Source organism: Larus michahellis, chromosome 19, assembly GCF_964199755.1.
Source record: "Larus michahellis chromosome 19, bLarMic1.1, whole genome shotgun sequence".
Classification (NCBI taxonomy): Eukaryota; Metazoa; Chordata; class Aves; order Charadriiformes; family Laridae; genus Larus; species Larus michahellis.
Genome location: NC_133914.1, coordinates 1,226,291 through 1,239,818, shown reverse-complemented (window position 1 = coordinate 1,239,818; position 13,528 = coordinate 1,226,291). Strand labels below are relative to the sequence as shown.

The following is a 13,528-nucleotide window of genomic DNA, read 5'->3' as shown; positions in this document are numbered from 1 at the left end:
AAGAGGGCTGCTTAACCAGGGCTGCTCTTCCTTGAGAGTTGCCTCAAATAAGCTGCGCGTCTCCAGGCATCCCACTTGTCCATGCAGCTGCGAAGTTTCCCTTGGTGTCTATGCCTAAGGAACGCTGACGTCCTCCTGGGTCACTCCAGAGCCTGTTTGCTCCTTGGTGTTACTGTGTCAGTGAGTTCAGTCTAGCAGTTGCAGAGCCAGCAGGACCTGTCTTCCGCTGCGAGCTGCTGTTCCGTATGCCTCTTGGTTTCTACCAAATTGTTGGGGGCTGGGGTGCTTGTGCAGTCGGGCTGGTCCAGCAGGAAGGTCGCGGTGGCAAGGTGCCAGATGAGGCTGCGGTGGTGATCCAGCAGGTGTGGGCAGCTCTTGCTTCCTGGGCAGGGCCGGTCGGCCTGCAGGTGTGCGAGCTGGAGTGGGAGGACTCCGCGGTGGTGTCGGGCCGTGCCGCAGTGCCTGCAGCTCACCAGAGGTGCTCCCACTGCGCTCTCAGCGCTCATCAGGAGGATGCAGTTCTCTGGGTTGTCTCCATGCTTGTTCGTTCACTGATTGAATCAGTTGAACTGTTACTCTGATAGGGTTTCACGCTGCTATAAATGAGCTGTCCCGTGCCAAGGCATCTGTCCGTATTTCTGACAGCGATTGCTCAGCATGATGGGTTGCTTCTCTTTGCATGAGTCTGAATCTGAAATGACACTTACTGGTTTTATCAGGCCAGGAGAGGTCGTCTCTGTCCCCTTCCCCTATTTCTATATCCAGAAAACGGGAACGCGGTGTGCGTGATGTTGCCACCTTGATCTGGTCTGCAGAGAAGTTCCCTTATGCCTGTCTTATTTAACGCTTTACACGTGGGGTTGGTGTTTGAGAAAGCTGCAGTGGGGCATTTCCAGTCTGCAGGTGGAGTCGATGTGTGCAAGTTTATCTTTTAAGGCTCTTTCTGCTGCTCCCCACGAGCAGAACGTCACGCGTGACCGAACCTGCCTGCGCACCCTCTGCTCCGCTTAATCACCGCCGCGCGGCTGCCGTCGCCCCGGTTGCAGTTACACCGAGGGGGTGCCTTGTCCTTTTGGTGTTACAGCAGCCGTCCCTCATGCACCCGCTGTGCCGGCACTGTGTGGGGACACAAGTCCCATCCCCGCCTGTTGCAGCTCCCGGCCTGCAGGAGAAGGATGTGTTACAGCCGCTGGCGGGCGGCTGCGAGCGCTGCAGCGGAGGACGGATGCTCTGCTCAACCACGGGGGAGCAGAACGGGGAAGGTACCGAACAAGACCACTAGACTGGTTTAGAGCTTTTGCCAAGAAGTGACAGTTAAACTTCTGTCATCTTGTGGACACCGCCAACAATTCCCGAGAGAGACTGCAGGGAGGGGGAGAGTTCCCTTAAAATAGAGAGGGGCGCACGGGAAAGGATCTTGCCTTTGTGCGGAAGCCTTGGAGCACCTCCTGAATAACAGATGGCTGCAGAAACCCTGGCAGACAAGCAGCCCAACGCTGACCTAGTGGGGATCGGCATCTTCCAGTAAGTTTAAGAAACTTATCTTCTTCCCAGTAACCCAGTCACTGTTCCTCTTTTGAGTGGGTAGAAATGAAACCTGCTTTGGTGTTGTAGCTCTCTGCTGTGTGCACAGAGGCTCCTGTACAGTCTATTTTAAGTTCACTGATGATGTTTTCCTCAAGATCTGGTACCCAAAACCTGCCTATTTTTCATTCTTCTTAACATACCTCCTCTCCCACCCCCGGTCAGCCGCGCGCTGGCAGTGACAGCTACTCCATCAGGGTAAGCTGAAGAGTTTGTTGCTCTGAAATACAAAAAAGTTCTCCCAGTTAATATTTGCTCTAGACTCCTTTCCCTCACCTCCCGCTTGCCCTGCTGGGGCCTCAGGGTTTTAAGAAGGAAAATGCATTGTGATGCAGATGTGTTTATTGAAACAGCAGATACAGAGAGAGGAAAATAGAAAATGTAAAGCACTTTGCTGCGCAGCTTGAGCAGTGCCCTGAGCTTCCAGCACTGTGAGCTATTCGGGACGGCTGCTTCCCCGCGTGAGGCATGCCGGTTATTAACCAGGCTCCTGCTGAGGTCCTATTTTTCCAGTCCATCAGCAAGCTATGCCTAGAGGAGGGATCTTCTTAAAAAGGAAAGGTAAGGCAGAAAATCCCTTACTGTCTTCAAGCTCTCTCCCAAGTGGTCAGAGTCTGGGGGAATGACATCTAAAAGCTGAGAGACAAGTCAGGATTTTTTTTATTGTTTCCATGGAGACTGACGTTATTACAGCGGTTCCCTGCTTGGTTTTCAGCCCCTGAACCCGGTGCCTTTCCCATTCCCTTGCACGGGCGGTGTGTCCTCTGCCTGGGATCAGTCCCAGGTTCTCCCGTGCAGGGCAAGCAGAGATGGAGCGTCGGGGGCCACCAGGAACACCTCGGAAGAGAAATGAGCTGTCTGTGAGGAGGCAGGATCTTTTGAAGGTGGAAGAAAAGAGAAGCGAGTTGTGCTTGGACTGACCAGGCAAACGCAGGAGTTGGAGCCGTCCGAGAGCCGTGGCCGTAGCTCTGCAGCTGAAGAGCTGTCGGCAGCCTCCGGGTTCGGCTCAGCCCCGAGCGTCACCGGCGGGGACCATGGGGCGCTGCCCTCCTGCCACAGCCGTGCGTCCCACGCGGCTTTCTAAGGCGAGAAGAAATGAGCTGTTTCTTCCTAAATGAAGGCAGATTTCTGATAATGTTTGTGATGGCTTGAATAAATACGTTGTACTCATTCGTTAATAACACGGGTCTCACTGGCTTAATAGGTGCTCTGTTTCTCCTGAGTTATGCTGTGTTTCATTCTGCTGTATTTAATAAAGGGATTTTTCTTACTGCTTTTGGCAGTACTTGATTGGTAATTATAATTATTGACAAAGGTCAGCATAGGCTTATAAATTTGACCCTGTGCTATGCACATAATGAAATGTCCTCTCTTAACACTTAAGAACAGCGATAATAAACATTAATTTCAATCTCAGCTCAAGGCCTCAGAGCCACGGGTGATGCTGGAGGCCGCAGGGCTGACCTCGCTCCGTCCGTCGTGTTCCGATGGCTGCTCCCTCCGCGGGGGCACTTTGCTCCTGACTGCCTCGGAGGCACAAAGCAGCGGGAGATGGGTAGCGCTCAGCTCTCTTCCACGTTTCTTGGTACCATCATCTTCACCCTGATGGCACATTCCGCTCTGTGACATACCGTTAAACAGCCGCTGGTTTTATTTGCGTGTCCAGCAACGCAGGTGTGAGACAGCAGAGCAGCTCTCCTGGGTCCAGTGCAGCCCCGGACCAAAATCCCCCCTTTCACGCTGAAGAAGAACCTCTTCTGCTTAAAAAGATAAAGAAAAATCTTCATGTCACAGACACCGTGATCTTGTTAATGACCTTTCTGGATCGGTTGTCGCCTTCTGGGCTGGAGGAGTCCCTCTGGGAGGCGAAACCGGGCTCACGCTGCTCCGAGGGGAGATGGCACCTTGGTGGTGGCCATGGCCATGGGTGCGTGGGACAGTGGCCTTTGTCCCACAGCCTGCAGCTGGCCTGTCTCCTACACTTGTTATTTTATGGAAAGTCAAAATCGTCATTTACTTCCCTGCAGTGGAGACTTTTGGGTGGTTTTTTTTTTTTTTTTTATCTGATACATTTTAACCTGTCATTTTGTCTTATCTAGCAAAGGTTAATTTTATATTCTTCCCTCGCTCTGCTTTTCCTTCGTTTGTCAGCAAGTTCTTTGTTGTTGTCGTTGCCTGAAACGAGCCACCAGCGCTGCGCCGGAATAGCTGCGCGGGCACCTGTACCCCTCTCGTGCTGGCTGTGTGGTACTGTAGGTCCTCTATGAATGCTGATTTACCACTTGGGTTTAAAAATTTATAGGAGATACCCAGCTCCTGGGAGGGGTTCCTACTGCCGAGATGTTTCTGTGCGTCTGAATGCATTCATTTTCAATAACTATTCCTAGGCAGATTATACCAAGCTTTTGCTGACGGAATTATTTGACAGCATCCCTTGATACTTCAGCATCTAGTAAAGAGCCAAAATCCTGAGGATATTTTGCAGTTTATTTTCTCTTTAATCTGTTCTCTTTGTTGCTGAGAGCAGGAAATAGATTGTGTAGCTCTTAGCCTTGATAACGTCATGGTAACGTCCATCTTATTTGATCTGAAACCATTAAGCGTTGAAGGAAGACAGAGGGAAAACAACAGAGGGAGGTTGAGCATTGAACCAAATAATTGTATAAATGCCAAACTAAAACCAGTCTCATCCTCTGTGTGATGTCCTTTTGCCAGGAATTAGTGAGATGTATGTTCCAAGTAATGGGTTTTACCAAGGGTGATGGTGGAGAAAAGATGAGTAAAGTATACATACCTCAAATATCAAAAACATTGGGGAGGTACCGCTTAAAAAGTGGCCTTGCTTTTTCAAATTAATGGACCTTGTCAGCTGAAATACAGTATATATTGAAACTCTTGAGAGATGAAGATTGTTTTCATATGCACTCTTCCCCTCAACTTCTTTTTAAGACTTGTTTTAATTATTTTCGTGGGAAATGGCAGTCTGGTTTGCCTCCCTTCGGTCCCGTGCTGGCCCAGCAGAAGTCAGTGATTTATTTGTCGTGGGAAGGGGAGCTGCCCTTCGCGTGGGCCCTCCAAGTTGTCCCAAGCCCCTGGCGCTCGGGGACACCTCGGGACGGTTCCTGAGCTGTTCCTTGCCCAGTGCAGCAAAGTCACCACCAAAACCAAACGGCAGCCTTCGTTTTTCGGTGCTCGTTTGGCACAGGTATGAAGAGCTGCCCGAGGAGAGGGATAAAGGCAAATTGACACGCAGCTCCTTCTCCGAGGAGTTGACAATTTATGGCCGTGTCGTACGAATATTTAATTAGGCTGGGGATGGCCTGGGTGTGAGGGGCTCGTCTAAGTGCAGCGGGACTGTTACAGTCAGCGCAGTCACGTCCGTGAGGAGCACGGGCGAAAATTGCATTTAGCAAACAGAAGGGTAAACTAAAAGTGCAGATTTTTAAGCAACTCCTGAAAAATGCGCACCGGAGTGCATCTGCAGTTTAGACCGAAAAGCTTGGGTACGGATAGCAGCAGAGGAGCCTGGAGCTCTGCGTGGGGGAACAACAGAGTTAATGCCTTACCTCGGGTTTTGTAGGTTGTGCCGAGTTGTGGCCGCTACAGGAGACGTTATTGCTGTTAAGGCTGGCTTGGTTGATGCTGGTTTTATTTAGCACTAGCTGCGGTCACGCATTTGATTCTTGTGTGGGCTTCCTCTCGGGGATGTGCAGGAGAATTCACCTGCCAAATACCAAATCCCCGCCTGGCTGAGTGACATCTTCTTTGTGCAGGGAAAGAAACGGGCGCTGCCCTGTGCGTGGCACACGCGTACGGAGCGCGCTGGCGAAAACGGGGGCTGGGCTGGGCTGGGAAACTGGAAACAAACCCAGACGGGACTGGAGACTTCTCTGAAGCCACTTCTTCCCCGTGCAAATAAATCACTGACACGTAGCAGTGAATGGAGCACTGAGCCCTCCCTTTCTTTAATGGTCTCTGAGAAGGAAAGCAGGTGGGAATTTGCAGGAGTCGCCCGGCTTGAGGGATAAAAGGGGGGGGAACGCGACAGAGCAGCTTGTAGGAGCACGGTGCTGCATGATTGATGGTGATTTCTCATTGCAGTTTCCTGCTTTTTCAACTTCACCACCCCATCTGGGATTGTGCTGTCACCAAATTACCCTGAAGAATATGGAAGCAGCTTGCACTGTGTTTGGTTAATTATAGCTAAACCCGAGAGCCGGATTCATTTGGCTTTCAATGATTTTGATGTGGAGCCCCAGTTTGATTTCCTAGCCGTGAAGGATGGGGGGACGGCCGAATCGCCGGTGCTGGGGACCTTCTCAGGAAACCAGATCCCCTCCTCTCTGACCAGCAGCGGTCACGTAGCCAGGCTGGAGTTCCAGACCGACCACTCCATGGAGAAGAGAGGCTTCAACATAACCTTCACCAGTAAGTGCCCGATCCTGCCTTCTGGTTGTCGTTTCAAGCTCTAAATTATTTTTGGAGACTAACAGGCAAGAGTTTGATCTCACTAAAACCATTGCAAATCCAGAGCAGGTCTGAAAATGGGGGATTACTTGAGATTTGCAGTTGGATAATTGAGGATTGGTTTCAAGCTTAGAGCCGATGGCACAAGGTCTTTCTGGCTGCGAAGTTTAAGTGTTGTCAGTGGTGAAAGAAACAGTTTGTCCCTGGAGCAGCCAGAGTTCCTGTTCTCCCACCAGCCCGCAGCTTGCCCCGTGGTACAGGCTTTCTGCGTTCCCTCCGTGTCCCCCTTCTGCTCGGTGAGGTGAGACAGGGCTTTGTGGGCAGCTCGATGCAGATCAGGAAGAGCTCTTAGGTCTGAGATGGTTGCCTTCATCAGTCAATGCTATCATCGGGGGCTGACACCTAAAAGCGTGCAAGACACTGAAGATAAAGGGAAACACATAGCAATGTCTTACACGATAAAGCGTTGAAACTTCCACAGATGTATTTGGCTTCACTTAAGTCCAGTCTTCAAATCTCAAGTGAATGCTATGGTAATTTTATCCTCATATTGTCCTATAATTTTCTAAAGAGCGTTATTAAACCTATTCAGCAGAACTGATAAATGACTTTGTTATAATAGCCTTTAGTGGCACAGCTGAATTAATAGCGTTCCTAGCTATGATTGCAAATCCTCTATTTAAAAAAAAAATAAATAATCAGGGGTCTTAAGAAATCATTTGCCATGCTACAGCAGGCTGAAGGCTCGTCAGATGAAGTAGCCCATGTGTGGTGGTGTCACATACCCGGGATCGAGTCCTGGATCCTGCAAGCAGGGAGACATCCCACCCAGAAGCACTGGTGGTGCCCTCCAGGTGCATCTCCGACACCTGACATACCCGTGTTGGGAGCTGGGGCTGTCCCTTCTATGAGGACATTTTTAAGCCGAATTTTTTATTGTTGTAAATGACTCTTAACTACGCATGAATTAATCTGTCCTGACTGCTTGAACCAGCAAAAGGGAGCTCCTGAGGCTTTCTCCGACACCTTGCCATCCGTTCCTTCCGTTCAGGTGTCAGAGAGGAGACAGTGTGTTGCTGCAAGGGACAGGTACAAGAGCACAAGGAGCAGATGCAGCCCGTGTTTTCCCCTGTAGCAGTGTATATAACGAGATATTATAGGAGTAACGATGCTCTGTAGGAAATCCAGAACTCATCTGAATTTGGCCCAGCGGGTTAAAGATACTGAAAGCATGTGTGTGTAATTAATCTGGAGGCTTTAATCTTTCATACGCTGCTCATCTCTGAAGACCACCTCCCAGCATATGAAGACGTAGTACATAATTATGCACTTAATGGGGAATTAAGGCATTAGGACTTACTCTCTGATTGGTTGGCTGGCCTAGTTTTTAACTGCTGGAAAAGGGCAGGCCTTTAGACGGAGCTGTGTGTCTGTGCAATTCCGTACGCAACTTTGCAACACCTGGGAAGGTAATTGCTGTGTGTCCTTTGTTTTATCCTAGTAATGATGACAGGCAAGGTCGGGGACGGCGTGGCAGTCAATCACAGCACATGCTGAGAGGACCCTTACTTTTAACCACAGGGCCTTAAAGCTTTCAGTTTTTCTCATTAACGGTTAATTTACGTCCCTTCTGTGCAGACGCAGGCACTGCAGTAGAGATTTAAAAAATCTTTCTCTATTTTGAGCATTTGTGCAGTTTCATGCGTGAAAGATTGCTAAGATCATTTGGTTCTACGGGCTCTTTTTGGGCCCCTGTGCCTCAGCACTGTGTGGACGCAAATGGTTTTAATCTCGTTCGTCCTCTCTGAGTCTGCAAATGAACACTTGCAGTAGAGACGGGGAACAGAAAAATTTAAGTGATTTCACCTAGATGAAAACTTGGACGGTGGGAGCACGTACTTGGGTGTCTCAGCAGTTTAGAGAAGAGGGGGTGACGTGGTTCCTGCCGCAGGCTGACTCGTCCGTGCAGAACACGGTCGCCTTGCTGGGATCGCAGTGGGCCAAATCCAAGTCCGTGCTGTTTGGTCTTCGCTGTGAGGAAGGTCCCCCGTCCAGGGGCAAGATAAGTGCTATTGTCTCCATAGGAAAGACATAAAATCATCGTTTAATTCCTAAGTTTGTGCTCTAACACACTTATTTTCAAGAGGTGGGAGTAACACGTCACTCACTATTCTCTTATCTTTCCCTCTTAGCGTTCAGGCATAACGAGTGCCCTGACCCCGGCGTGCCCGTGAACGGAAAGCGATTTGGTGACAGCCTCCAGCTCGGCAGCTCCGTGTCCTTCCTCTGCGATGAGGGCTTCATTAGGACCCACGGCGCAGAAACCATCACCTGCATCTTGAAGGAAGGAAACGTGGTCTGGAACAACGCAGTGCTCAGATGTGAAGGTAAATTTTATCGTCTTTCCTACTAGTCTGAACGTGCTCCCTGGAGGGGGAGTGATCCCCTGGTCTTTTGGGGAAGAAGAAGAATAATTTTGTCTATCAAGGTCCCGGTCAGATAAGCCATGGCGAAAGGAGACAGTGCTGGCTTTGAGGGAGGCGTTTTGCCATCATATGGGCAGAGGAGTTCGTCGTTGAGAGCTGAAGGACTGCTGGATTTCAGTTCTAACCCTCAGCTCTCGGTTACGGCCGGGACGTTTCCCAGCTCTGGAAGGTGGTGTCTGCGCAGGAGGGTTGCGGAGGAGGGAGTCCCAGTCTGACAATCACTGAGCACCAAACGCTGTTTTGTAATTTTTTTGTGAAATGAATGATAGGGATTATTTTTCTGAGCTCAGTTCTAGTTACAACAGGTGGTTTTCTAATAACAATAATAAAAGGCTTTGATTTGCTGATGACTAAAAGCTTCCCTGCTACTCTTGCCACGAGGGGAATTAAAGAGCAGAGAATGGAAGATACGTGGTAACACTTTTTCTGTCCGTATTTTTGACGCGTGTGAAATGTATAATATTTATATAATGAAAGAAGCAAAAGGTACAGGTCTTTACTGTGAAAGGTGAACTCATTGCTGCGAACATTTGTACACACACACCCCCTTTGACATGTCTCTGTCAGAGCGGAGCATCATTCCCATCACATGGACTCTGGCAGTTGAGAGAGAGAAATTTTGGGGTTACGTCTCTCTGCCACAACAGCTATGGTAGCCAGCCTAGAAGTGAGGGACAAGGGTTGAATTAAAGGCTTTAATACAGATTTCAAAGCTTTTATGTAGTCCTTTAAAGCTTCAGCTGTGGAAAAGAGAAGTGAAGAAAGAGCTCCTTAGAGGAGAAGAGTCTTCCTGTGCCCTCTGCTCTGAGGGAGGTGATGCCCTGCGCCGGTACTTACAGCACGCTGAGTCACAGCCACGGTGCTTTTGGGAAATAGTACTCTAATACTGAGAAATAATTTCAGTAATTGGTCATGCATTGTTCAAGTGGATGAGCAGTGGAAACCACACAATCTAGTCCATTGTCTTTCAGATTGAAAGAAGGAAGGGATCCATTGTGTTGAGTAACTTTTAAGTAATAAGAAGCTGGACTTCTTTGTATTCTTGTGTAATTTCTCTTTTGCAAGCAACTGACGATAAAATGTCTGTAGGTTTGATTCAGGGTTTCCATTACTTTCACAGGCGTGAACCGTTAAGTTTATATGTCTGTAAGTGTAAAAGAGAAGTATACATTAAATAGTACACTTTTAATCAACTTTTATCTTTGGAAGCTTTGATAACCTTCTGCCATTAACTTGTCCTTTTTTCTCTGTGATCACAGTGGTGATTTCTTTCACTCACCCTTCAGTATGCACTCAGTTAAGTGTACATTTTAATTAGCCTTTTTAAACAAGGAGGAAGTATATAGATCTAAAGTACTGTTCAGGGCTTGAAAAAATTAATGGGAAAGAAAGAGACATAAAAAAAGGAGTTGAAAGTTGGATAGAAGTCCTGACAGGAAAATATGTAGCTTTGGGGCAGAAAGGAGCCTCTTGTTCAAAAATAATTGGTTTGGATCCGGTTGAGATGAATGGACTTTCCTCTGGCCTCCTTCAGACCGGCAGCGGTGGGTTTGGGCCCAGGCTTACAGCGTGTTTAAGGTGGTATCAGCATAACGCTTGGTGGCCCTGGTGCGACGCGCGCCCGGCCCTGGGGGCTGCTCTGGGGGAGCAGGGTCCCCTCGGCCCGCGGGTCCCATGGGATGAGGGGCTTGGTCAGCCCATGGCAGCTCCCAGAGGCTGCCGCGCAAGAGACGTGTGACCAGCACCAGTGACTTGACTGAAGAAACATGTGGGTGATGGATCCTGCGAAGTGCAGGGCAGGGGGAACACAGACGCACAGGAGCAGACACACTTTTCCATCCCATTTGATTTTTTAGAGGACAATACGTTGCGGTTATTTCAGGCTATAGGATTTTCTACCTCTGCTCCTTCAGATCCAGTGTCCTTTTTCCAGAAAAGATAGTGATATGCCTTCGGCTGCTGCTGATGGTGGCACAAGGGACCACAACGTGGAATAAATGCCATAGTCTTGTGATGTCCCTCGTGGAAGAAAAGACATGAGTCAATTACCACAGATATGAAAGATTTTCTGGCACCTGCAGCTACTGAAATGCAAACTGACCTTGCAGTTTTCTCTGGTTTTATAGCTAATAATTATTATTATACCCTGTCCCCTTAGAGCCAGTGCACAAGGTCAGGCTGTGGGCTCCTGCAGGTACAGTAGCAGCTGCTGCATCTTCAGGTTAAGCTAAAAGGGCGGTTTCTTACCGGCTAGTGTTGTTATTTAACTTGGTTCTGATTATTTTTAACGCGTGAGAAACAATAATGCATGAAAGCTATTGCAGTGCAGAGCAATACTGCCTGGCGGGGAGGGGTATGTCTGATCCTGCCACAGCTTCTGTGATGCTCTTAACCTGAATTGTATCGTTCTCCCTGTCCCCAGCGCCGTGCGGGGGCCACCTGACGTCGCCCAGCGGAACCATCCTGTCCCCCGGCTGGCCCGGCTTCTACAAGGACTCCCTGAGCTGCGCGTGGGTCATCGAGGCCCAGCCGGGCTACCCCATCAAGATCACCTTTGACAGGTGCTCACCATGGACTTCCCAAATGTTTCCTATTTGCCTTTTTGGGGGGTTTTTTTTGGTGGTTCCAGCAGTGTTCAGCTGCAGCCACCCTCAGAGGGACAGGGAACGAGCTGCTCAGCGTTGTGTTTGGCAGCAAGGTCTCTTTATTTTTTTTATTAACTCCTGGCAAGACATTAAAATTCACTTAACGTTCAAGGAAGAAAAGGTGGAAAATGGTGATTTTTCCCTTCTTCTTTTGACTAACTCCGGCTAATTGGCAGTGCTGTTTTAGATACAGGTAGGACGCGGTTTTGGAGGCTGAGCTCCCCTGTGCTCAGCCTGCTGGGGAGAAGCAGTCGGGAGTGCCAAGTCTCCTGGCTTGCCCTGGATGTCCATGTTCGAGGAGGGCTACAGAGGGTCCGTATGTCTGCGAGGGCGTTGTTCGTGTAGCGTAAGATGCTTGTTGCTGCTAAGAGTGCTGAGTGTCCACAGGCGATGGACCAGAAAGAAACCAAAATGCGTGGGAGGGGAATGACGTGTTCTCAGTGAGATGCTCAGCCCGCCGAAGGTCGGGCAGTAGGAACCGCCCCACGTATTGGCCGTGGCCTGCGCAGCCTCCTGGGCGTTACAGCACATTCAGGACTGCAAGAAAGAAAAATTAGCCGTGCTGTTTTTCCACAGATGTATTCTTGTGTGCCTTTCAGATTTAAGACGGAGGTGAATTATGACACCCTGGAAGTGCGAGATGGCCGGTCCTATTCCTCCCCGTTGATAGGTGTCTATGATGGGACCCAGGTGCCCCAGTTCCTCATCAGCACCAGCAACTACCTCTACCTCCTCTTCACCACTGACAAAAGCCACTCTGACATAGGCTTTCAGATCCGATATGAAAGTAAGTACAAGTTATTCATGTAATTACGCGCTCTCCAGCAGCACAATGGACTCAATCAGAGGCCCATTGGACTCGTTCTCCCCGCGCCAGGCCGTGAGCACTATTACGGTGATTGGAGAATGCGGAGCTACTGCAAGGGAAGTAGCAGTTTCTGCTTTTCAGCCGTCTTGGGTGTTGAGAGGTTTTTTTATTTCAGCATCTACAGAATATTACTGATTTTAGGAGGCAGAGTTGAGTTCCTCTGTCCGTTTCATCCTCTTGCTTTGGGGATAATAAGTAGGACTTTGAGCTCAGAGGAGGAGTTGGACTTTCCCTTGGGCTAATCACTGCCCCTTGCAGGAGCTCTGTAGCCACTGAGGGCTCTGACACGAGTGGGTTTGTTTGCCACAGCTGTGAAGCTCCAGTCTGACCACTGCTTGGATCCGGGAATCCCAGTGAATGGCCAGCGCCATGGGAATGATTTCTACGTGGGAGCACTGGTGACGTTCAGCTGCGATTCAGGCTACACCCTGAGTGACAGCGAAGCCCTGGAGTGTGAGCCCAACTTCCAGTGGAGCCGGCCACTGCCCAGCTGCGAGGGTAAGGAGTGCAGGAGGTACCATCTGCAGGAGATGGCAACCACTTCATGGGCACGTCTACTGCAAAACCGAAGCAGCAATTGTGAGGTTCACAGTGACATTTGATCTGTGTATTTTGTTTGATTTTAATGGGGTGGGCTTTGTTTTGACATTCAGAAGAACTGCTGTTCTTCCAGCTGATGACGAGTTTTGAATCCTTTAATTCTCTCTTTTTCCCTTTTTTTTTTTTTGCAGCACTATGTGGAGGTTACATTCGTGGTTCCAGTGGTACCATCTTATCCCCAGGCTTCCCTGATTTTTATCCCAATAACTTGAATTGCACGTGGACAATAGAAACATCACATGGAAAAGGTGAGAAGCCTTTGGCTTAGGTTTTAGAGATGGACTGGAGGACGGTGGTCAGTGGGAGACAAGTGCTGTTGGTGGTGATGGGTACCCATGGCCAGTTGCCATTCTTGCCACCGCCCAGATGTTGTCTCTGGACAAGATGCAGAGGTTTCTGGAGGAAAGGAGGTGGAGAGGATTAAGAGGGAAATATGGTCCCATATCAAGCCCACAGATCTGACAGCCTGTGCTGGGTGTTATCTTTGGTTTCAGAGCTTTGTGGCAGCATCCTCTGGCGCATTAGCTGGTATTTGGATCCCTGGTATTGGTAGTAATGCCCCATGGAGGAAGGGCGAGCTGCCGCCGACACCACTACGCTGACAGCACTCGTTAGTGCTTTCAGCCTTATTTTCCGTTGCAGTGCTGGATCGCTATCTATATAACATTTTACAGATGGAGAAATGGAAGCCTGTAGTAAATCCTTTCCAGACATGGGGCAGAGCTCAGGCTCTCAGTTCCCAGCTCTGTCCTAGTTTTGCAGCTCTCATTTCCCCACTAGCGAGGAATATTGCCAGCATAGAGGCAAAGTGCAGATCTATTTAGTCCAATCTCCTGTGCAGCACAGGCTAATCTTTTGTCTTGAAGGGAAATTTCAAG

At 49.3% G+C, this 13,528-nt stretch overlaps 1 protein-coding gene across 1 annotated transcript in view; it reads left to right on the top strand.

The window, feature by feature from the left end:
• CSMD2 (CUB and Sushi multiple domains 2) overlaps positions 1 to 13,528 on the top strand; it is a 336,176-nt gene that overhangs the window by 211,162 nt on the left and 111,486 nt on the right. Inside the window, exons 15-20 of the mRNA XM_074562714.1 lie at positions 5,686 to 6,012; positions 8,244 to 8,438; positions 10,960 to 11,098; positions 11,782 to 11,969; positions 12,360 to 12,548; positions 12,782 to 12,898. Of these exons, the coding sequence (XP_074418815.1) occupies positions 5,686 to 6,012; positions 8,244 to 8,438; positions 10,960 to 11,098; positions 11,782 to 11,969; positions 12,360 to 12,548; positions 12,782 to 12,898 (1,155 nt within the window). The remainder of the gene's footprint in view (positions 1 to 5,685; positions 6,013 to 8,243; positions 8,439 to 10,959; positions 11,099 to 11,781; positions 11,970 to 12,359; positions 12,549 to 12,781; positions 12,899 to 13,528) is intronic.